At 49.9% G+C, this 22,621-nt stretch overlaps 1 protein-coding gene across 1 annotated transcript in view; it reads right to left on the bottom strand.

Annotated features, from left to right (window-relative positions):
- NUP98 (nucleoporin 98 and 96 precursor) overlaps positions 1-22,621 on the bottom strand; it is an 853,605-nt gene that overhangs the window by 641,815 nt on the left and 189,169 nt on the right. Inside the window, 1 exon segment of the mRNA XM_078658655.1 lies at positions 19,283-19,449. Coding sequence (XP_078514781.1) covers positions 19,283-19,449 — 167 coding nt within the window.

Here is a 22,621-nt window from a genome sequence, read left to right on the forward strand (position 1 = left end):
CGGGTAGACGTCCCTGACCAGTTTTTTCTGTGTCGCAGTCTTCGGCTCGACACCCTTCAGCGACCTCACCGGGTCGACAACACTTTTCTGCTTCGTCGGTGCCGATAGTTCGGAGGACTTCGAGCCGACCAAAGCAATACGCACTTTCGGTTTCGATTTCGATTTCGCCTCCAGTGCTTGAGGTTGAGTAGACACCGAAGCTTTCTCTTTCGGTTTCGATCGGTCAGCCAGTGGCTCTTTAGAAATGTCCGTAGCCGGGCCCTGAGGCGAGGCTGTAGAACTGAGTGTACGATCTCGGGTAAGGCCATGTGGCGATCCCTCGACCTGAGCCTTATTGAGTGTTTCGGTCTCGGGCCCCGTAGAACAAGTTACTTACCTTCGGTAACGATATATCTGTAAGAAACAGTAGTTAGTATTAGATTCCTTACCTTAGAATAACCCCAGGCGTCAGTCTGGATCCGGAAACTTTTGCGTAGCAGTACCCCTGCGCGTCGGTAGGCGTCGTCTGCAGGCGTCCCCTGCGGCTCCGCGTCGTCGGCGTCGTGCGCCGTGATGACGTCGCTGGAGTATATAGACGCCGCCTCCGCGCGCTGACGTCAGTTCTTTGCACACAGCTTTTCCGCGCCAGAACACGCAGAGCCATGTGAGAACCAACACTGGTGCCATTTGAAAACTAGGGACCTGAAAGGGATGTCCTTAACCCTAGGTATCAGTTCGCAGAACGGGGAGGATGGGTGGGGCGGTAAGGAATCTAATACTAACTACTGTTTCTTACAGATATATCGTTACCGAAGGTAAGTAACTTGTTCATCTGAAAGAAACAGGTTAGTATTAGATTCCTTACCTTAGAATAGATACCCCAGCAATACCAACCCCGGTGGTGGGTCTGCGAACCAATACAACCTACACCAGAAAGTCCTGGAGGACCGAACGGCCAAAGAAGCCATCCCTCCGGACTTGACTGTCCAGGCAGTAGTGCCTCGCAAAGGTGTGCAGCGAGGCCCACGTGGCCGCCTGGCAAATGTCCTGCAAAGGGACTCCCCGGCCCAGGGCAGTAGTAGCCGCCGTGGCCCGAGTGGAATGGGCCCTCAGCCCAACAGGAGGCTCCTTCCGAGCCAAAGAGTAGCATGCTTTGATGCACAGGACGACCCACCGAGAGATGGTCCGTTTCTGTACCGCCCTTCCCTTCTTCTCACCCACGTAGCCAACAAACAGTTGGTCATCCACCCGGAACTGGCGTGTGCGATCCATATAGAACGAAAGCGCACGTTTTGGGTCCAGACGATGGAGCCGCTCTTCATCCTTTGAAGGATGCGGAGGCGGGAAGAAGGAGGGCAAGGTGATGGACTGCCCAATGTGAAAAGCAGAGACTACCTTGGGCAGGAAAGAAGGTCTAGTCCGAAGAACCACCTTATCAGGATGAACAGACAAGAAAGGAGGTTGAATAGAAAGAGCCTGGAGCTCACTCACTCTCCCGGCAGAGGTGATGGCTACCAGGAAGGCCGTCTTTAAGGTGAGAAGACGGAGAGGACAGGAATGAAGGGGCTCAAAAGGAGCGCACATCAGGAAAGTCAAAACCAGGTTCAAGTCCCACTGAGGCATCACGAACGGAGTCGGTGGATACATGTGCGTGATGCCCTTCAAGAATCTTAACACAATAGGGGACTTGAACAAAGATGGCTGATCAGGTAGCCTCAAGAAGGCGGAAAGGGCAGAAAGATAGCCCTTGATAGTGCCCAGAGCAGAGCCCTGCTGGGCAAGGGAAAGGAGGAAGAGGAGAACCTCAGACAGAGGGGCAGAAAGGGGATCCACAGCCTTCGCTGTGCACCATGCCACAAATCTGTTCCACCGGCAGGCGTATACCGACTTTGTGGAGGGACGCCTGGCTGCCAGAATGACATCGCAGACTTCAGGAGGCAAGTCAAATGGCCTCAACTGTCGCCGCTCAATCTCCACGCATGGAGGTGGAGACTGGACAGGTTCGGGTGGAGGACCGTCCCCTGCTGCTGCGACAGAAGGTCCTCCTGAAGGGGCAGGCGGATCGAGGAACCGACTGTCATGCTGAGTAGCTCGGGATACCAGTACCTTCGAGCCCAGTCCGGAGCCACAAGGATAACTTGGGCCCGGTCGCGCCTGATCTTCTTCAGCACTCTGGGCAGAAGTGGTATAGGCGGAAAGGCGTACAACAGACCGCAACTCCACTCGCGCCGAAAGGCGTCGCCGAGCGAGTGCCGTCTTGGAAACTCCAACGCGCAGAACTGATGACATTGCGCGTTCTCTCCTGTGGCGAATAGATCTAACCAAGGCTCTCCCCATTGCTGAAAGAGGCCTCTCGCCACATCCGAGTTCAGACGCCATTCGTGATCCACCGAGCACCGACGGCTGAGTTCGTCCGCCCTGGCGTTCAGAGAACCTGCCAGGTGTTGAACCGTCAGAGTCACGCCCTGACGTTCCAGCCATTGCCAGAGGCGCAGAGCCTCCTGGCAAAGGGTCCACGACCCCACACCGCCCTGTTTGTTGCAGTACCACATGGCGGTGGTGTTGTCCGTGAACACCTGCACTACACTCCCGTTGACAAAGGGGAGGAATGCCTTCAGTGCTAGGCGAATCGCCCGTAGCTCCAACATGTTGATATGGAGCCGGGACTCCGCCGGAGACCAGAGGCCTCTGATCTCCGCCTCTCCCAAGTGGCCACCCCAGCCTTGGAGGGACGCGTCCGTCACAACCACGTGCTCCGGTTGGGGAAGGGAGAGGGATCTGCCCCTGACCCAATCGCGGTCCGTAAGCCACCACTGCAACTGTCTCGCAGTGCCCTCCGAGATCAGGACATGGTCGGATAGGTTGCCCTGATGCTGGGCCCACTGAAACTTCAGGTCCCACTGCAGAGCCCGCATCCGCCATCTGGCGTGATGCACCAGAAGGATGCAGGAGGCCATCAGCCCCAGAAGCCGCAGCGTCAACCTGACCGAAACCCGGGACAACGGCTGAAAGATGGGAATCAGAGCCTGAATATCCCGGACCCGCCGTTCCGGAGGATAAACCCGAAACTGCGCCGAGTCGAGAACCGCTCCGATGAAAAGGAGCTTTTGAGAGGGACACAGGTGTGATTTCGGCACATTGATGGAAAACCCCAGCTCGTGCAGGAGGTCTGCCGTCATCTGAAGGTGGTGGACGACTGTCTGGGGCGAGCCCGCCTTCAACAGCCAGTCGTCGAGGTAGGGGAAGACTGAAACCCCTAACCGGCGCAGATGAGCTGCGACCACCGCCATCACTTTCGTGAACACCCGTGGGGCGCTGGTAAGGCCGAATGGGAGCACGATAAACTGAAAGTGCTCGTGGCCTACCGTGAACCGCAGGTAACGCCGGTGGGCCGGCAGGACGGGGATGTGAAAGTACGCATCCTGCAAGTCCAACGCTACCATCCAGTCTTGTGGGTCTAGAGCAGCCAAGACCTGAGCCAAAGTCAACATCTTGAACTTCTCCTTCCGGAGGAAGCCGTTGACGTTCCGTAGATCCAAGATAGGACGCAGGCCTCCCTTGTCCTTCTTGGGTACCAGAAAGTAGTGGGAGTAGCAACCACACCCTACTTCTGGCCCAGGAACGCGCTCGATGGCCCCCTTGGCCAAGAGGGCCGCAACTTCCTCCTGCAGAAGCGTCAAGTGGTCCCCCGACACACGGTGGTTCTGCGGTGGCATGGCTGGAGGAGTGGACTCGAAGGGGAGGGCATAGCCCCTTCGGACAAGCTGCAGCACCCACCTGTCCGATGTTATCGCGCGCCAGCGGGAGTGGTGATGGCGAACCCTGCCACCCACTGGCGTCACGTGAGCCCGAAAGCTCGGACTAGGAAGGCTTGGATGCCGCAGCGGAGGGAGGCGTGGACTGACCACGACGCTGGCCTCTACCGCCACCACGGCGGAAACCACGGGCGCCACCGCGCTGGGGAGCGCTCTGCGCCGCGTGGCTGGCAGCACGTGTGGGACCTCCCCTCCCTTGGCCACGAAAGGGCCGAAACGAACCCGTCTGCTGGCGCTGGGCCGAGAGACCCAAGGACTTGGCCGTGACCCTGGAGTCCTTGAAGCGCTCCAGCGCGTGGTCCGCTTTGTCACCAAATAGGCGACTGCCATCAAATGGCATGTCCATTAGTGTATTTTGGACGTCTGGCGAGAAGTTGGCAGATCTCAGCCAGGCATGGCGACGAATCGCCACCGTAGTGGACATGGCCCGTCCCAGTGAGTCCGTGGTGTCCAGACCACAACGGATCGAGTACCGCGCCGCATCCCGGCCTTCAACAAAGGCCCGGGTGAGCTTGTCCCGCACTTCCTGGGGGCATTGCGGCAAACACTCCTCGACCGTATCCCACAGGGAGTGGGTGTAGCGGCCCAAGAGGCACGCGGTGTTACAAGACCGCAGTCCAGCGCTCAAAGAGGAAAACACTTTTTTTCCAAATTGGTCGTACCTCTTTGATTCCCGGTCGGGCGGAGCCGACGGAAATGCGGACTGTGAAGTGGAGGCCTGGATCACCAGACTCTCCGGGGAGGGATGGGTGGACAGGAAGGCAGGGTCGTCCGAGCAGGGACGGTGACGCCTGGCAACGTTCCGGTCAACCGGCGCACCAGAAGCGGGCCTGGACCAGGTGCCCAGAAGGACATCCGTCAGGGCCTCATTAAACGGCAGCAGAGGCTCCTGGGGGCATGACTGCGGTTTAAAAACTTCCGTCAGAATATTCGGTTTGACCTTCGCGACGGGAAGCTCAAGGTGTAAGGCCTTGGCAGCCCTCATCAGGACCACCGAATAGGCAGCACCCGCCTCGGACGCCACAGGGGACGGAGAGACAAACCCAGGGTTGGGCGACTCGTCCAGGCCACTGGCATCACCCAGATCACCTACCCAGTCCACATCGTACTGGCAGGCACGGGATAGAGGGTCCTCAGACCCCTCCCAACCCTCTCCATACTCCTCCTCGTCATACCCATATTCTGGGTCGACGATATAGACATCGGGGTCAACGGGCCCCATCGGCGTCGGGTCCGGCGTCGGCCGACGCCGGTCCGGCTCCGAGTCCGGAGTCGGGGAGGAAAGGGGGGTGGCGCCGCGCGGCGTCGGGGACCCGACGCCGGCCGGAGCCGACGGCGGAGTCGCTGCACCACGCGGGGGCGGTACCACGGGTTGGCCCACAGGAACCGACGCCGGAGAGGCCGGAAGACCAGCCGGCGACGAACCAGAGGGAACCAGCGGCGCCGGGGCCGGAGCCACCGGCGGCGCCGGGGCAGGAGCACCCGAACCGCTCGGGCCCCCAGACGGGACCGACGGGCCCGCAGGCGCCGAAGGCCCCGCCGGAGAAGACCTCGCCCTCATAGCAATGAGGAAGGCCTCGATCTCCTCACGCGACGCGCCTTCCCCAGGGACCGACAGGTGTGGGGTAGACGGCGTCGGCGACCCATGCGGGACCGCGGGGGTGGGGTCACCCGAGCCCCCGGCCGCAGCACGCGGGCGTCGGGGGGAGTCGGGGGTGCGATGGCGACGCCCCGACTTCTTGTGCTTACCTGACGAGCCGGAGGAATGGTGGCGACTCCCGGAGCGCCCATGGCGGCTCCGCGACCGTTCCCTCGACCGCTCCCTCGACCTCCGACCGGACCGGGACCGCTCTCGACGCGGGGCCGACAACCGGAGCTCGAGAAGCTTGCGGGACCGCTCCCGCCTAGCTTTTCCAGTCAAGGCCCGACAGTCGACGCAGGACTCCACGTCGTGGTCCGCGCCCAGACACCGGAGGCAGAGTCGATGGTGGTCGGTGACCGACATCATGCGGTCGCACTCGTCACAACTCTTGAAACCGGGCATCCTACCGGCACCGTAAAGATCAATCAGTTAACAAAAAACTTGGTCAAAAGACCGGAGTACTGCTCTTCGGATCTGCGCTAACTGGCGCGGAAAAAAGAAGAACTGACGTCAGCGCGCGGAGGCGGCGTCTATATACTCCAGCGACGTCATCACGGCGCACGACGCCGACGACGCGGAGCCGCAGGGGACGCCTGCAGACGACGCCTACCGACGCGCAGGGGTACTGCTACGCAAAAGTTTCCGGATCCAGACTGACGCCTGGGGTTATTCTAAGGTAAGGAATCTAATACTAACCTGTTTCTTTCAGATACAACGATCGGGCCTTGCTCTTCGCCCGAGCTATCTTCTCCGGCCCCAAAGACCAAATCGTAGTCTCCTACCTCGTCGACGACGTTATCAATATCGACCATCTCGACATCTGCGTCGTAGTTGGAGTCGTTCTCCGATGCAGGATCAGACTCTCAAACTTCATGCTCGACTCCCTCATCCTCTTCGGTATCGAAAATGCTCACCGGGTCAGGTGCCGTCTGCTGGGCCTCCTTGCGCGCTGCGCGTCGTAGTCGAATCGTCTTTTCGGAGCGGAAACGAGAACAAGCCATACAGCTGGCTTCATCGTGATCCGGAGACAGGCACTTGTTGCACACCGGGTGGACGTCGATATGAGGAGATTTGGAGTTGCAAACGGGACATCTCTTGAACGGGCTCCGTTCCATGATGGTTCGTCGATAAGGCCTTTGGCGTCGACCGGGCCTTCAGTGCCGTAAGCCACGCGGCTCCTTCGGAGGTTCGGCTCGGAAACCGAGCTGAAACAAGAACTGGCACCGATCGCAAGACAATACCGACGAGAACTAAAGGCCTTTTGGCCAAAAAGAAAGTTTACTATTGATTCCGAACTTGAGTTAACAAACATGCATCTGAACCCAATGGTGGGAAAAAACAATCTGAGGATGGAGTCGATGCCCATGCGCACTGTAGCCCAGGGGAGGAGCCACCTATCTCGTGATACTTCGAAGACTCTACCAGGACAACAATGTGCAATCATCCGGACCCAACACTAGGCGGCAATCAATGCTAAATATATGAATTCAGCAGCCCACATGCCTCGAACTGTCAGCTACATATTGTTTGGCATTCTTGAGAACCACCCCCACCCCTTTTCGTTTAACTGAGAAGACCATTAATGTTCCACAAGAGGCATTTTAATAGCTTACTGGCGTCTCTTAGATACAAGGTGGTGGTCATATCCACTTAATACAAATGTAGTGTGCTTCAAGCCCGAACACAATGAACTGAAGTGTTGAGAAAGTTTGAACAGTGCCTCCGAACTTTGCTTGTTAAGTATCTACTAAAAAAAACAACGAAGACAAGTTTTGCCCGGAACTATTCCAGGAACTTTGCTCCCACAGCCAAGTGGCCTGCTAGTCAACAGCCACAAACTGGAGGCCCTCTATCCTCCATTGGATAACATTGGGCCTCAGCACTCTGCACCCAGCCGCCCTAGTCCTGCGAAGGGTGTAACTAGAGTGCATCCTTGACCCTGGGGGACCAGAGTCTACCCCCAGAACCTCAACTCACACTACCAAATATAACCTCAAAACCAATAACACTATTGTCCTCCATAGGATAACGTTGACTGATTTTCTTTGAAAAGGTTTTAAGTGTTGAGTTTGAGAAACTAAAGAAATTCTTTAAAATTGCATAATTTAACAAAAACGAATTTACTTCCCGTTTTCAGGAAATGTCCCAGAGAAGTATCTAGGAACACTACCCTGTGTAAGCCTAGTAATCTCAAAAGTTACTTACCTGCTATTTTTATAAAAAGCCTATTCAGGTCTATGTACTACATTTACTAAGTATTGCATTTCTCTGCATCCATGCTGTAAACAAGTGCATATACAATAATCATTCAAACTGCATTACTACTGTAGAGTATTTATTGCTTACCTGTGCCAGGCTTGCTTGGTTCTAGAAAATAAAATAAAAGGATATTTTTATTAAAAACAATTGTTCTGAATTTTCAGTCAGAGTGTGTGAATTCATTTGCTGACTGAGTGTGTACAAGAAAATGCCCAACACTGTCCTCTGATACTGCCTTACTGCTCGACCACACTACCACAAATAGAGAATAAGGTTCTATCTAAACTTTACCTCTGCCTACCTTTGGGGTGCCACTGGACTCTCTGCACACTATACCTCACTTTGGTATAGTATATACAGAGCCAGCTTCCTACAGCTGGTCAGACCCTGTATCAAGGGAGGTTATCAAGCCCACTGGTCTCTTAAAGGTCCTTGTAAAAGTTTTCATCTGTATAGTGAAGGAGGAAAAAACCCATCTCCATCTCTCCCCACCTTAATTATCTACATCTTCAGGTGTACCTTGTTCAGAGTCAAAGTCAAAGAGATAACGGTGCCTCTTCTGCTGGAGCGTACGCCCAAATAAAAGCACTTTTTCAGAGTCAGCTGTATGACTGCTTACACTTTTGCAATTTCTTAACCCAACGTTTGTCAAGATCAGGCTGGAGTTGGTTCAGTGTCAGCCATTGGAATCCGCACCAGATCCTCTTCCAGCGTTGGTACACACATTGAGGAAGTGCCTGGCACTGGTCTTGGGGCTGGAGTGGATGTCTCTGCCATTGGTACAGGGTATGGAGCAGGTGCCAAGGGGTGAGATGGCACAAAGGACGGATTTCCCAGCAGTAATTGATTGCTTGCATCAGCAGTCACTTGAGGCCCAAAAGCTTGCCAGAGGGAGCCGGAAGTGTGCCAAAATATCTGCAGCACGGCCTCCTTGAATCCTTCAATCTGCTGTGGGGGTCACCATGGCCCAGAAAACTAAGGCACACCAGAATCAGTTGAGGTGATGCGGTCTTGACTCTGTGTGAATCAATGGTACACTCCTGTGGGTGATTCCTGGCCGGTGTGTCTTTTGAATTTGGGTCGCGAAGGTAGCGTGCGTCTATCTCCGTCGAATCCTTGTTAGGGAATGCCCTAACAAGGATCCGACGGATCAAGACCGCATCACTGCGATAGGTGTGGAGTCGGCTGACCAGCACCTACCCAAGTAGAGGACCATACATCTAAGAGGAATCAGAAACCTCATAAGGCTGTCCTACATCCATCCAGTCCTGATGAAGACCCGCCCTTGATGCTCACAAATCAGCGCATCGCCCCCTAGGGTCGAAACGTCGACGCAACTCATTTGAGATTAAACTATACAAAGTCCACTACGACCAAAAACTAATTGATTGACCTATCTGACTATTGTTTATACTGTTAACATTCTGAAATAATTGTTTCATTGCGTATTTATGTATGTATGTTTTAATGTGTTTCAGTACTGCACAATTGTTTCGAGTTCTGTATTGTATATGTTAATTCTGTGCTTGGACAGCATAACTATTGTTTGAAAACAATTCAAAAATCATGAAAGTATATGACTAAAACTTTGCCTTCATCATCTTTGTGGTCAGTGTTTATTGTTTTTGCTTTAGGTATTAACACCACAATATATGTACCTACATTGGGATGTGCAGGTAGGCATCTTTGAGGTCTATGGTGACCATGAAGTCCCCGCCTTGCATCTGTGGAAGGACCTCTTGCAGGGACGTCCTTTTGAATTTTGGGTTTTTTATGTATTTGTTGAGGAACCTTAGGTCCAGGATGGGTCTCATTGTTTAGTCTACCTTTGGTAGCAGGAAGTACGTAGAGTACACCCCCTTGTTCCGCTCTATGGGAGGTACAGGCTCGATAGCCTCCTTCTGCGGGAGTTCTTGTGCTTCCCTTTGAAGTAGCTCTAGTTCTTCTTTGCTAGTGCTTTTTTTGGTTTTTTGTTTGGTGGTGTTCTTTCCAACTCTATGCAGTATCAGTATTGTATGGTGTTGAGAATCCATCTGTCTGTAGTTATTTTCTTCCACTCCTGGAAGAAAAGGTTCAGTCTTCCTCCCACCGATGTTACGTGCTCTTGGATCTTTAGCCCGAGCCACTCTTCTTTGTTGTATCTGTGCTCCACCCCGGGAGTTTTTGAAAGGGTGTGCACGAGTAGCGTGGCAGAGTCACTTGGAGGTGGGTTGTTGTCCACCTCTTCTGTTGTTTCCACGTCCATTCCCCCTCCCGCGAAAGGACTGGCCCCTCTGTTGGTATTGCCAGTGTTGTTTTTGCTGGCCTTGTTGCGTCTGGGTGTCGCCCTGGTGGGACTGGTGGAAAGTCTGGTGCGACGTTCCTGGCTGGTTTCCCCCTCTCCCATTTGGTCTCCGTGACTGGGTTCTTCTCTTTGTTCCTCTGAATTGCAAGGCCCCCATGGATCTTGCGGGGTCGTTGTCCTTTTTCAGCTGGTGCTCCGAACAGTGTCTCTCCGTTGAACGGGGTGTTCAGGATGTTGTGTTGCACCTCCGGTTTAAAGCCTGATATTCTGAGCCAGGCTTGTCACCTTTCCGTGATGCCCAGCATCATAAGTCTGCTGGATGTGTCTGCACCGTTCAGTGCTGTTTTTAGGCAAGAATTTGCCACATTCTTCCCCACCTCTACCAGGTGCGTTGCTCTTTGCTGGTATTCTTGTGGGAGGTGTTTGACTAACTGGCCCAGTTCGTCCAGGATCTGGTATTGGTGCCTGTTCAGCAGGGCGTTGGAATTAGCCATGCACCAGTGCGTTGCGGCATTCCTCTCGATCTTTCTCCCTGTCAGGTCCATCCTTCTGCTCTCCTTGTCTGGAGGTGGTCCTGATGTTGTCGGGACATTGGCCCTTTTCCTTGCTGTTGCCGCAATGATGGAGTCTGCAGTAACCGTTCCCTGGATGTAGGGTGGGTCCTTGGGGGAGTGCTTGTACTTCTTCTCCGTCCTGTGTGTGACGAGTTTACAAGTCGCAGGCTCTTTGAAAGCCTCTCTCCCTTGTCCTTTGATGCTTTCGAGCATTGGTAGGTACTGGCTCCTAGTTTATATTGGGAGCAGTGTTTCCACGAGGAAATCCGCCTTTGGCTGTTCCTCCTCGAGTTTTACTCTGAACACTGATGCTGTGTTCTTGATGATTTCATTGTAAAGTCCAATGTCGTCAGGCGGCGAGGGCCTCGCAGGATATGTGCCCACTCCCTCTTCTGGACTCTCTGCTTCGAGGTCCTGCCACTCTAGGTCCTGTGTGTCCGAGTATATCGAGCACTTAATTGTCCTCTGGCCGTCATCTTCCTTCTCCTCGTAGTAGGGGGGTCTTTTCTTCCCGATATTCCAGATCTTCCTAGCTTTCCGACGGTCCTTCGACCTCAAACTCTTCTTCTTCCTCGACGAACTTGACCACCGGTGGCTTTGGCTTCAACGTAATTGTATCCGCTTTCATCCTTTCGTCAAAATCTTTCTTTCGCTGCAGGATGTTCTCCATCTCTGCCTCGAGTCTTCTCTTCTTTCTTTACATCTCGGCAGCCTGTTCGTCGTAAAGTGGTTGTGCTGGTCTCTTTGTCTGGTAAGATGGCGTCAAGACTGGTTTCGGCGTCAAGACTGGTTTCGGCGTCAAGACTGGTTTCGGCGTCAAGACTGGTTTCGGCGTCAAGACTGGTTTCGGCGTCAAGACTGGTTTCGGCGTCAAGACTGGTTTCGGCGTCGAGTGTTCCTTTACGTGGACGCTTTGACGACCTTGGCTGGTCGCCGTCCTTCGGCCCCTGGGAGTCCTTCTGTGAGGATCCGCTGGCCCTGGGTGTTGCTGCGGACACCGGAGCTTTCGGCATCGGCGCTTTCGGGGTCTTGCCCTCGTTTTTTCGAGAGTCTTGGGCAGACTGTCGAGTCTTTCGGGCCTTTTTGGGGCGTCGAGCCTCTTACCTTTTCTGGAGTCTTCGTATTATCGGTCTCTACGACCGTGTAGCCATCGTCTTCTTTGGCGACGTAATCCTCCTCGTCGGTCGAGAGTCCCAGGTCTCGAAGGGACGGTGGTTGGCCCTTGCCCTGCATGGCAAAGTTAGCTCTTCTTTGCCTCTCTCTCACTCGAAGGGTCTTCGGCGTAAAGGCGGAGCAGTCCCTGCTTTCGTGGTCAACCGGCAGGCAGAAGTTGCAAACTGGGTGTTGGTCTTTCTGCGCGTACTTGTGGTGGCAGTTCTGGCAGAATTTGAATGGTGTGTTGTCCATCTCTTGCGTTCAGGGGGCCCCCTGATTGCGCATTCTCTTCTGGACGTCGAAGTTCCTCAAAGATCCTCTTCCTTCGTCATCCCCTTCGATGTCGTCTCACTTCGCCTTCTCAACTCTTTTCTTCCCAAAAACTTGGCTTTTCTTTTCTCCAAATCTCTGGAACCCTCTCGGCACAGGAAGGACACCAAAAGGTGGGGACGTCGACGCCCACCTGGGCTACGAAAAAAAAAAAAAAAAAAACAGACTACGATTCCGGACCCAACCACTAGACCGCGGAATAATGCACAGCATAGTGAATCCAGAAAGATTCAGGCTGCAAAACTGGCTCTATATATACTGCACCAAAGTGAGGTACAGAGTAAATAGAGTCCAAGGATCTCCAGAGGTTTGGCAGAGGCTAAAGTTAGATAGAATCTTACTCCCTAAAGCGGTAGCTTGGTCGAGCAGTAAGGCAGTATCAGAGGACAGTGTAAAGTATTTGATGTATACATTCAGTCAGCAGATCTCACACACTCAAGAACTGAACTCTAGGCCAATTGTTTTGTATAACAAATATACTGTTTTATTTCTAGAACCAAGCACACCTGGTGCAGGTAAGCATAAAAATACTTTCCAGTAGTAAATTACTTGTATAAACACAGTTCAAAATAGCAGTGTAACTTGTACTGGTTTTAGTTACAGTTTAAGGAAGCAGTTTGCAACACATTACAGGTATAGTACATTCGAATGAATGGGCTTTTTAAGTACAATGCAGCTAATTCGTTTTCAGATTACTTTTGCTAATAGGACTGGATCCTATATTCAGCCCTGGGACATTTCCTGAAAAACTAGTAAATTAGTTTTGGTTAAAGGTACGATTTTTAAGGAATATTATTGAGTTTCAAAAGTTGACACTTAAAACCTTTTTCACATAGTATCAGCAACGTTCTCCTATGGGAGGAAATTCACTTAGCAGGTAAGTTAGGTTATCGTTACTTTTTCTTACTCCGTGCTGGATCCTGGACTCAGCACTGAGACATTTCCTCAAAACAGTTGAGACAATGCGTTTTGGTTATTCGACTGATTTCTAAGGAACATTTGTAGTTTTTAAAAGTTGACAATTAGAAACTTTTTGAGAAAAAAAATGTCAATGTTATCCTATTAGGAAAAATTAGTTATCTGTTTCAAGGTAAGTAATCGGTCTTTTGAGTTAGGGTTCTGGGGTTAGACTCCGGGGTCTCCCAGGGTCAGTGATGCACTGTTGTTGCACACTCAGCGGCACTTGGGCGGCCGGGTGCAGAGTGTTGAGACTCAATGTTATCCTACGGGGGGATAGGGGGACTCCGGTTGGTGGCGGCTGGCAAGCAGGCCAAAAGGTTGTGGGAACAAAGCTCCTAGGGTTAAGCTCAGGGCAAGTTGGGGACCAAGTTAGCACCAAAGGGGCACCCTCAGCTGCGCTAGGGCAGCCGGGTGCAGTTTTGAGGTCGGGTGCCCTGTTGATTTCAATGGAGATTCTCCGGGACAAAGAAACGGGGACGAAGATCTTCCAGGAGTGACCACCACTTCGAGGGGTAAGTTGGGATGTAGAGGAATGGTTAGGCACCGCTGGGTTGGGCACACAAGGCAATGGGGCATCTGGTGCAGGGGTGCCTTTGAACGTCAGGTTTTCTTACCCGCTCTGGTCGCGGTGGGGGAGAGGGGGGTCGTCTGGATTGAGGCTGCAGGCGTCGTCAGAAGGCTTGTGGCAGGTCAGAGGTCGCAGGATCTCTGGTCTAGATCGCCAGGGGGACTTCCGCGTGGTGTTTGTTCACTCAAACAGGGGGCGGGCTCGGCAGGTGCAGAGTGTGCTGGATTCGCGGTAGCTGGTTGGCAACAGAAGCTGCAGTTCAACAAGTCCGGTGTTTACAGGAGAACCAGCTTGGAAAGTGAATTCAGGCAGGTCCTCCACGGTTTTTGAGGTTGCTGGCCGCTGGACACACCGGGGTTTCGCAGGAGCAGGTACGAGAGGAGACCGGCCTGTAGGGCTGGGGCCAAGTCAGTGGGCGTTGTCCTCTTGTTAGCTCTGCACCGCTTCTCGTCCTTTTTTTGTTGTTGCTGGATCTAAGGAAGGAAGGAAGGTCCAGGGTGCCCCTAAATACTACATTTAGGGCTGTTACAGGTATGTAAAGGGCAGGGACCAATGGGTCCCTTCCCTGGGGTGGGTACACCCCTATTCTACCACTCTCCAATGGGAGGGGGGCAGGAGCCTGTCCTGATTGGCTGGGTCCCCCCCTATCTTCAAGATGGAGGGGACTCGAGGTTTTGCTTCACCCCGCCTCCCCCACCTTAAGGGAGGAGTTGGCAGAGGTAAAAACAAAGAGGGGGGTAGAACCAGTGGGGACCAGTTGCAGAGTACAGCAAGTGATCTGGAGAGGCTCACAAAGGCGGTATGCCTTTGAAGCTTTTTCTTCGTGAACCCTGTCCATCCTGGGGGAGGAGGCTTGGCACCTCGTCCCAGGGTGTGCATGGTTTCAGGCCCCTGAGAGCAGCACGCTCTCGACCCAGGGGTCCAGAAACATGTCTGGTGGTGGGCAGCCTGACAACCACTCATTCAGGTCACTGGGAGTTGGTCGAGTCTAAGGGGCATCTCTAAGATGCCCTCTGTCGTGCATTTTACATTAAATCCCACAATGGCATTAGTGTGGGTTTAAAGTGCTGAGAAGTTTGATACCAAACTTCTCAGTCTGAAGTGTTGCCATTATGATGCTGTGGAGTTCGTAATAACAACCTCCCAGCACCATATACTCTTAATGGCAGCACTGCACTTACAGTGCCCAGGAAAGGACCTGTACCCTCACCACTGGCATAGAGCACCCTGCTAGATGGGTGACTGATGTATGCCAGGGCATTGTTTTATGGGCATCGCACACAGGGATGTGTGAGATGTCGACTCGGTTTTGTTTTGCACCAAGACACGCAGCCTGCAAAGGCAGTGTGTGTGTCAGGGCACTGGCCCTCTAAGGGTGGCACAATTGCTGCAGCCCTTAGGGGCCTTCTCTGGTCACAGTGCACTGGGTACCTATGGTACCATTTACCAGGGGCTGACATGTGGCCAGACATTCCAATTGGGTTTAGGCTTCAATGCAGGTTTAGGGAAGGAAAACAGGCCCTGGGTACCCGATTGGCAGGAGCCCAGGGCACACTCAGTCAAAGCACATCGGAAATTCAGCAAAAAAGTGGGGGCATACCATGGAAGAAAGAGGGCACTTTCTCACATACACCCTTGCTTTAGTTCTTTGGCTACAGTGGTAGAATGGGTTGAATATTATGTTTTAAGGTCTCGCTTTGGCAGCACTTGCGCGCTCTCTTCCAGACATGTGGTACTCAGTCTATGGGCGTTTAAACACGCCCAGCACTTTCTATAGGGTCTTTCCTCTGCCTTAACAAATTCCTGTGTTTTCATTGGTCAATAGCATACATTTGTCCCAACTTTAGGCTCTTAAGTTCTGCCTTGCAGACTAAATAGATCCATTCACTTTTATTTTCCTTCAGTGCATTACTTTGTCTTTCGCTCTGTTCTTGTTCACTTAATTTCCCCTGCAGTTCCCAGAACTCCTCCTCCCACCCCACGCAACTTGTTTTTATTCTGAACAGACTGCAGCTGCCTCCTCCTCCCTCTTGCTTTTTGGGCTCTTTTAGCCCCTGCAGTCTGCGTGGTGCTGTGATTCCCATCTCCTTGTTTAGACGTGAGCAATTACAGCTTCTAGAACAAGAGTTTTGTTTTGTAAGCGCTTTTTTTATTTCCTGTTTTTATATGGTGCGTAGTCAACCGGAACATATTGGAGTGCTTTACATGAGCACGAGGTTGAGCTGACGCAGAGGCTTGAACCTGGTTCCCCAGCTCCAAAGACTCTGGCGTTACGCTACATCCTGCCAGTGGCTTATTCTATCTTATTTCAGGGTTTGTTAGGGATGTTTGTACGTGGACTTCCAGTGTTGTGCTGCGAATGGCGTTCTTTTATGCGACTCGGAACCGTGTAAGAAGGATCTGGGTGGGCCACCAACCCCACTGCGCTTAGAACGTGACTTTTTCCACATCGCACAGCGCCCTTTTTGCCCGCACACAAACAGGCACTTGACCATAGACACGACGAGGGCAATCTGTTTACAGAATTTACACGTCTTCCTGTCTCCAGGGAGAGAAAGAGCTCTCGGTCACAGCTCAGGAGGCTGTATGCAACCTGTTCCAGCTGCCTGTAGAAGTCAAAGTCTTTTGCAAAGCCCTCACACATGTTTTGCAAAGAGCAGACCTCGAGTATGTTCATTTTGCACTATTTTTGCTCCTCGGGTGATAGGGAATGGAACAAAGAGGTTTGCGCTCACATTTAGATCGAACCTTACTTCCCTGCAACATAAAACCAGCAAGGCAATAAACTTTCTCGAACATTTTTCTGCACATGTTATACAGAGCAGAGCAAACTATGTTTTTTCTTCACATCTCAAATGCGAAAACTATGGCTGAATTTGGAGCAAAATGAAGACATCAGTTTGTATGAAGCCTTCACCCTGGTCATGTTCTATAGCCATTGTCTTCTGCTACTTAAGACCCCGGCGAGACAGTCTATGAACACTATTTGTTCCTGTAAGCCAGAGCACCCGAGACCAGCGCTAGTGGCTTACAGAGCTCTGTTGTAAACAGGGGTGTAAATCTTGCCACATTTGCTGTGCATTCAAAGACCGAGGTCTGTTTTTTTTTCTCCCTCTTGTTTTGTTTTGACAGCAAAGCTAGGGACTACACCAACCACATGCAACAGACTTCAAATAACGCATTTTCATGAGCAATTAAAATGCAATTATTTTCTTTAGATAACGTGTCCCAGTTTTGCACCTTTCACTTTTTTTTTAATTGCTGAGAAAAATAATATTAGTCAAAACGTGCCATGAGCCACATCTGCGCAACGACATTTGCGCGTTCCCCCAAAATCTAAAACACATACTCTAAAATAGCAGCACATGCTCTCCATTGCAGCCCTTTCCCCTTGTTTATTTACTTTGGGTGCCGTGTTAGTAAGTGTTCGTGTTTTCTTTACTTCGCCTCCCATCACAACCGCGCGGTCACAGAGCCTTTCCTACAAATAATATAAATGATAATACTGTTTGCAGAGATGCCCAGCAGCATAGTCAGACTTGTTGGGGATGGGACAAAGCAGTACTAAACAAACGTATTGGTGCTGGATGGCCCTCAGGACGGCACAAGAAAACAACCATAAACATTGCCAACCCTCCATACAACCTCACACTCCAAGTTCCAATGTCTGCGTTGAACAAACACCGCATTGTGCGTTTTGGCCACTTATAATAATTTCATTGTAAAATCAGGACAGATCCCTACATTTCCTTGAGCCTCGTGTCCTCTACCTGCGAAAAACCCATGCACTTGGCAGCGCTCCTACACCACCATTCACCGCCATATAATTAAACTACCAGAAAAGACTCTTTTATTTGGGCGTTTCTTTTATAGTTTGAAAGTTACATGAGATTAACTTTACCTAATAGAGCTTAATGTTTTAAGGGCATTCCCCGAAGTACGGGTAGAGGGTATTTATTAGGAGCAAGAGGTATGTTTTTTTATGCTCTATTTTTTGACACTGTGTAGCAGAGTTGTGTATAGAGTGTTGCAAAGCTTAGGGGTAGGTTACAGGATAAGCACTGGTTTGAACAGGCAGGTGCATTAACCTGCAGAGCGGTCAGTGTTGTTACCAGGTGTTCATTCCCACGGTAGCCTCCACAGGAGACTGTGACCAGTCAATATACGACAGGGTGGCATCAATAACATAGCGTGACATCACCTAACCTAATGGTTATAGCATGGTTATAGCATGAAATAAACACCATACCACTACACGCAACATGATTCAACTCCACATAATTACACTACTCACACCCCACATAAAACCACTATAACATAGCAACAATCCACACCGATACACCAGATCACATCACAAAATTCCAATCAGCATAATTCCAGCCAATGCCACAGTTTCAAGCAACAAAATTCAACTCCACACATATTTCTTCCCTACCAACCAATTCAACAACAAACCACATAATTCAACTCACAATTACACAACACATACATCCAATCCATACACAGAATTCCAAATCAGGACACAAAATTCAACAGCACACCAAATAATTAAATTCCACTACATACCACTCCACAAAATACCATTCCACATAATTACACTCCATGACGCACAATGCCACTCCACATAATTAAAGTACTCAATACCACCATTACTATCAACCCACATAATTCTACTCCACATACATCGGTTCCAAACAAAAACACATGGGGCAAAAGACATGGTCATTTACAACGCCAATAGCTCTAACTCTCACAAATGCAAGGCCTATTGCATAGCAAATGCTTGTTGGGAGTTTGCATTTGGACTTTGATTTGGACTTGCCAAAGGATTTCAACCAAAAGTAGACCTCTCCCGGGAACAGGCTCAGGATTAAGATAGTCTGAGACTTGGAGCGGCACTTGCACAAGGGCCTCATATTATATTCGGGAACATACATCATGCTTTTCGGTTTCAGGTTGCTGTGGAATTCTCTACCTTGCCCACTTTGCCACGAAACTTGCCATAAAAGCTTTCGCAAAGGCCTCAAGACCTGGCTTTTCAATAAGTAACAAGATTGCCCATTCTGTCCTGTGCGCCGGGAATCCGCCGGGTAGCTGTGCGCCATATAAATTTAACTTAATAATAATTAATAATAATTAATAATAAAGATCTTCAAAAGGTTGCCTCAGAACAAGAGATGGACAGTCATGCAAGAGCTCACCGGCAACACTCAATGTCGGAATCTCCAAACAACTCCTACAGACTATAGACCATCCAGAACACAGGTGCAAAACTCACTCTACCTCCCATGCTGCAACCACATAATGCAATTCAGGACGCTTCACTTGCTCCAGATTCACAAGCGCAGTCAATTCAAACTTCTCACACATACATATATAGAACTACACAACACAGGAACAGAATACCTATACAGCCGCATACACCTTCACCAACCCATCCTATGCCCTGCGATACACACAGACCCTCCGCAAAAGTAAAACTGAAGGACACTCATTTTCCCACATCACACCCAAGACCTGGAACGACCTACCTCCTTGGGACAACACACCTACACACCTTGCCCAAGTGCCTGGATATCCTCTTGGGGGATTAGTGCACTATAGAGATCAACTTAGTTATTTTCCAGCTTTGCTGCCAGAATCTGGAATTCAACCTTTCAATTTCAGTTAATTCTTAACAATAACAGTAACCACACAAAAACAAAGATGCAGATAAACCTGTTACTCTGAGCTTACCATGGTGCTGGGCTGCTGTTGTCCCAAAGTGTTTGTGTTCCCAAATGAAAATCCGGTGTTTTGAGCTGTAGTAGTCTGTCCAAAGGGTTTGCTGAATAGGGTGGTCGGCTGTGTAGGTTGCGAGGGTCCAAAAAGACTTCCTGTGTTTGTTCCAAATCCAGTTGTAGCTTTAAACAGGAGAAACATTTAATATAAATAACTGTAAAAATTATTGGACTTCAAATGAAATTATTAAGAGGTGCAGAACCATTTTTAAACGCCTCTTTAGAGAAGCACTCCTTCCTCAAAATAATCAATTTCAAACATTACATATGTGAAAAAAGACTGAGCAGGCTTCCACTGAAACAAAAATAGAAACAGCAAACCTAGGACGATCTTTTTACTACTGTTACACCCCACAATCCTCAAAGATAACCTAGAAACCAGTCACCATTAATTAGAAGACTGAATTAACACCAATTTCCTCATTCAGTACTACTAGTCCAGGTTCACACCATTCTGTAAAATTGAAAACCTGGTTGTGGAGAAAGCCCTTAGTTTTATACCATGAATACCAGTGTCTTTATGGTACTTATGGAGGGATGCATGACTAAGTCTGGCTTGGTTTGATTCAAAAAGCATGACAGACAACACTGCATTTGCCAGCAGCAAATGCTCAGCCAATTACTGAACCATCTCTCCAAAGAACGGCAAAATGACTACACAATCCCAACTTTCTGAAGCAACATGCCCAAGATATAAAATATTATTCCACCACCAAACAGACTAGCTCTTTCAGCACATTTCATAAGAAACAGTTATCTGTTTAAGGAACGCCTCTTCAGTCACTTATCAGGACACTCCCAGCTTCTACCAAGAACACCCCATTCCACCTTCCTCCTAATTGCTGTGTGAACTATTTCTTAGTCTTTCCACAACACATTCCATAGCAATGCTACACATTCAGATTTTACTTTAGGCCCACTGAGCAGAACTTATTCAGCTAGATGTCAAAACCTCAAACCTTACAGGGAGGATGGAAGAGCAGTATGTTCATAAATAACCTGCATCAAGCTGCAAGTCTGCTTAAGTTGTGCTTTTCATGGCGAATGAATCTGTAACATCTGCAAACTGAGCAAATATTAAAAAGAAGAATGTTCCATTTAAGGTGGAAATGGCTGATCTGTATTTGACGCAATTTTCAATAAATTCCTAAGCAATGAATCTTCAACATGCATGTCCTGCATCAGTCAGTATGAAAAGACCAGTGCGCTGTAGAAAGCATGAATGGAATTCAACATATAGATTTTTAAGCACTGGTTGACTTAACAAATCCACTACCCCAAATTTATTGATGAAATTATTGGTTTTCAGTACAATTATTACCAGCTGGCTGTTAAAGCTGTAGCCATTCTATATCAGGAGAAGAACAGAAGAAAACATTAAGCTTTGTTCCACTTAAGGGATTATTACTTAATAAAACCTACTGCTGGACACAATATATAACCGATAAATCCAATCTGACTAAAAGCAGCATAGCTTTAAGGAACACTAATGCAATGTTATTGCATTGCACAAGGGAGTTTATTAGGAGGGGCAACAGAAGAGATCTCACTTAAGCAGGACAAAGTCTTCTACGAACACCACCCCAAAAAACCTTATCATTAGGGAACTTTCGCTTCTAAAATGAAAGTGCATGTGTTGATTTTTTCAGTACGAGAACGGGGTCAAAAGCTATGGTGAGGGTTATGTTCCTGAAGAATCTACCATTTATTATGATCCCCAAAGCTGTCATGCAAGTAGTCCTGATTTTGGTACCCAGATCTGGGGCTCACAACCTTGCTACTAGATCTTCTGCAACTTCTTAGAGATTTAAATCCAGCTTCCTCACTTAAACTATTCGGAAAAACCCTCAGTGAGGACCGCAAGGTTTTATAAAGTGTAACCAATCAATTGAGGTGGGTGTGCTCAGCCACAATTTGTCCAAATAAAAAATGGTTTTACGGTCAGGAGAAGCATAGGCGCAAAGGCATATACCTGAAGAAAATTAATAACCAAATTAAGGTACTAATGTGGCATCACATCTCGCTTGGGAGGAAATGTGAGTGTCACACCTTTACTATAGCCCATCACAACTGGTGATGTGGGCAAGGACAGTTGGTACAGCAAACGCAAAGATGGAAAGACTGTCAGACAAACTGACAAACTTGAGCCCAGCAAGACTTGCGTTTGGCACTTAAAGACAACAAACCAAATGGGGGAAGTGGATCTAGCCAGGGGTCCCCTACCACTGGGAGACATCCTGTGCCACTTCTGGATGCAGATGCCACTTGTGATCCTCCAGAAGACGTCTGCTCAGACATCCGTTCAAGCATACAGGGATCCCATCATGTGGATGGCAACTTGAAAATGTCTCGGCATTTCAGCCACCTCCTGAAACGCACAGCTTCCTGGTATAGGACCAAGGACCCCACGGCTAACTGCCCTACCACGCAGATGTAGTGTAGTTCACGAGAACCTTCACCAACCTCCCCTTGATGGATGGCAGCAGGGCATTTAGGGTCACACTAATGGCCCAAAGCTCCTGCAGTTTAGTCCCCAGTGGAGGGCAGGATACGATAACAAGATTCCTCTCATCTCAACCTCCCCCAGAAGACCCACCACAACCCAGCAGTGATTTATCTTAGACCACCGTCAACTCTGGTGGGGGAGCGAGGGGGGTCTGCCTCTGGACAGATTGCAGTTGATCAACCACCACTGCAAATCTCAAGCTGTCTCCCCTGAGACCTGGATGTCTATATGCTGGGAAGATTGCATGTCCTGTAATGGTTACTTTCAAGGAAAAGTTTTGAACTACATCACGATTATTATCGCCCCAATAATGGGACTCTCCACGAAGGAATCAGGTGGGACATCAGTTCATTTTTGTAGAAGACATTCAGAGGAAATTTGTACGATATCCAAAGGTCCGCCATTGTCCCAAAGTAGTCTATGACTGAATGAGACTAGCACACCTTCACCACCAGTGTTTGAGGTATGAGAACACAAACTCCCAACCTCTGAAGATAGGCAGCGACCACTGCCTTCACTTTCATAAACACCAGAGGGGCACTGGTGAAGCAAAAAAAAGAGCACAACAAATTGAAAATGCTCCTGACTGTCGTTTAACCACAGTTATCTGCTAAGGGCCCTCAGGACGGATATATGAGGATACACATCCTGCAATTCAAAGGACAAAATCCAGTTACCCAGATCCAAACAAGATAACATTGCTGCCATTTGCCCACATCCTAAGGGTCTACAGTCAATAAAAGGCCTGAGGCCCCATCATTTTTCAAAATGAGGAAATAAGTGTAACAG

Source organism: Lissotriton helveticus, chromosome 8 (genome assembly GCF_964261635.1).
Source record: "Lissotriton helveticus chromosome 8, aLisHel1.1, whole genome shotgun sequence".
Classification (NCBI taxonomy): domain Eukaryota; kingdom Metazoa; phylum Chordata; class Amphibia; order Caudata; family Salamandridae; genus Lissotriton; species Lissotriton helveticus.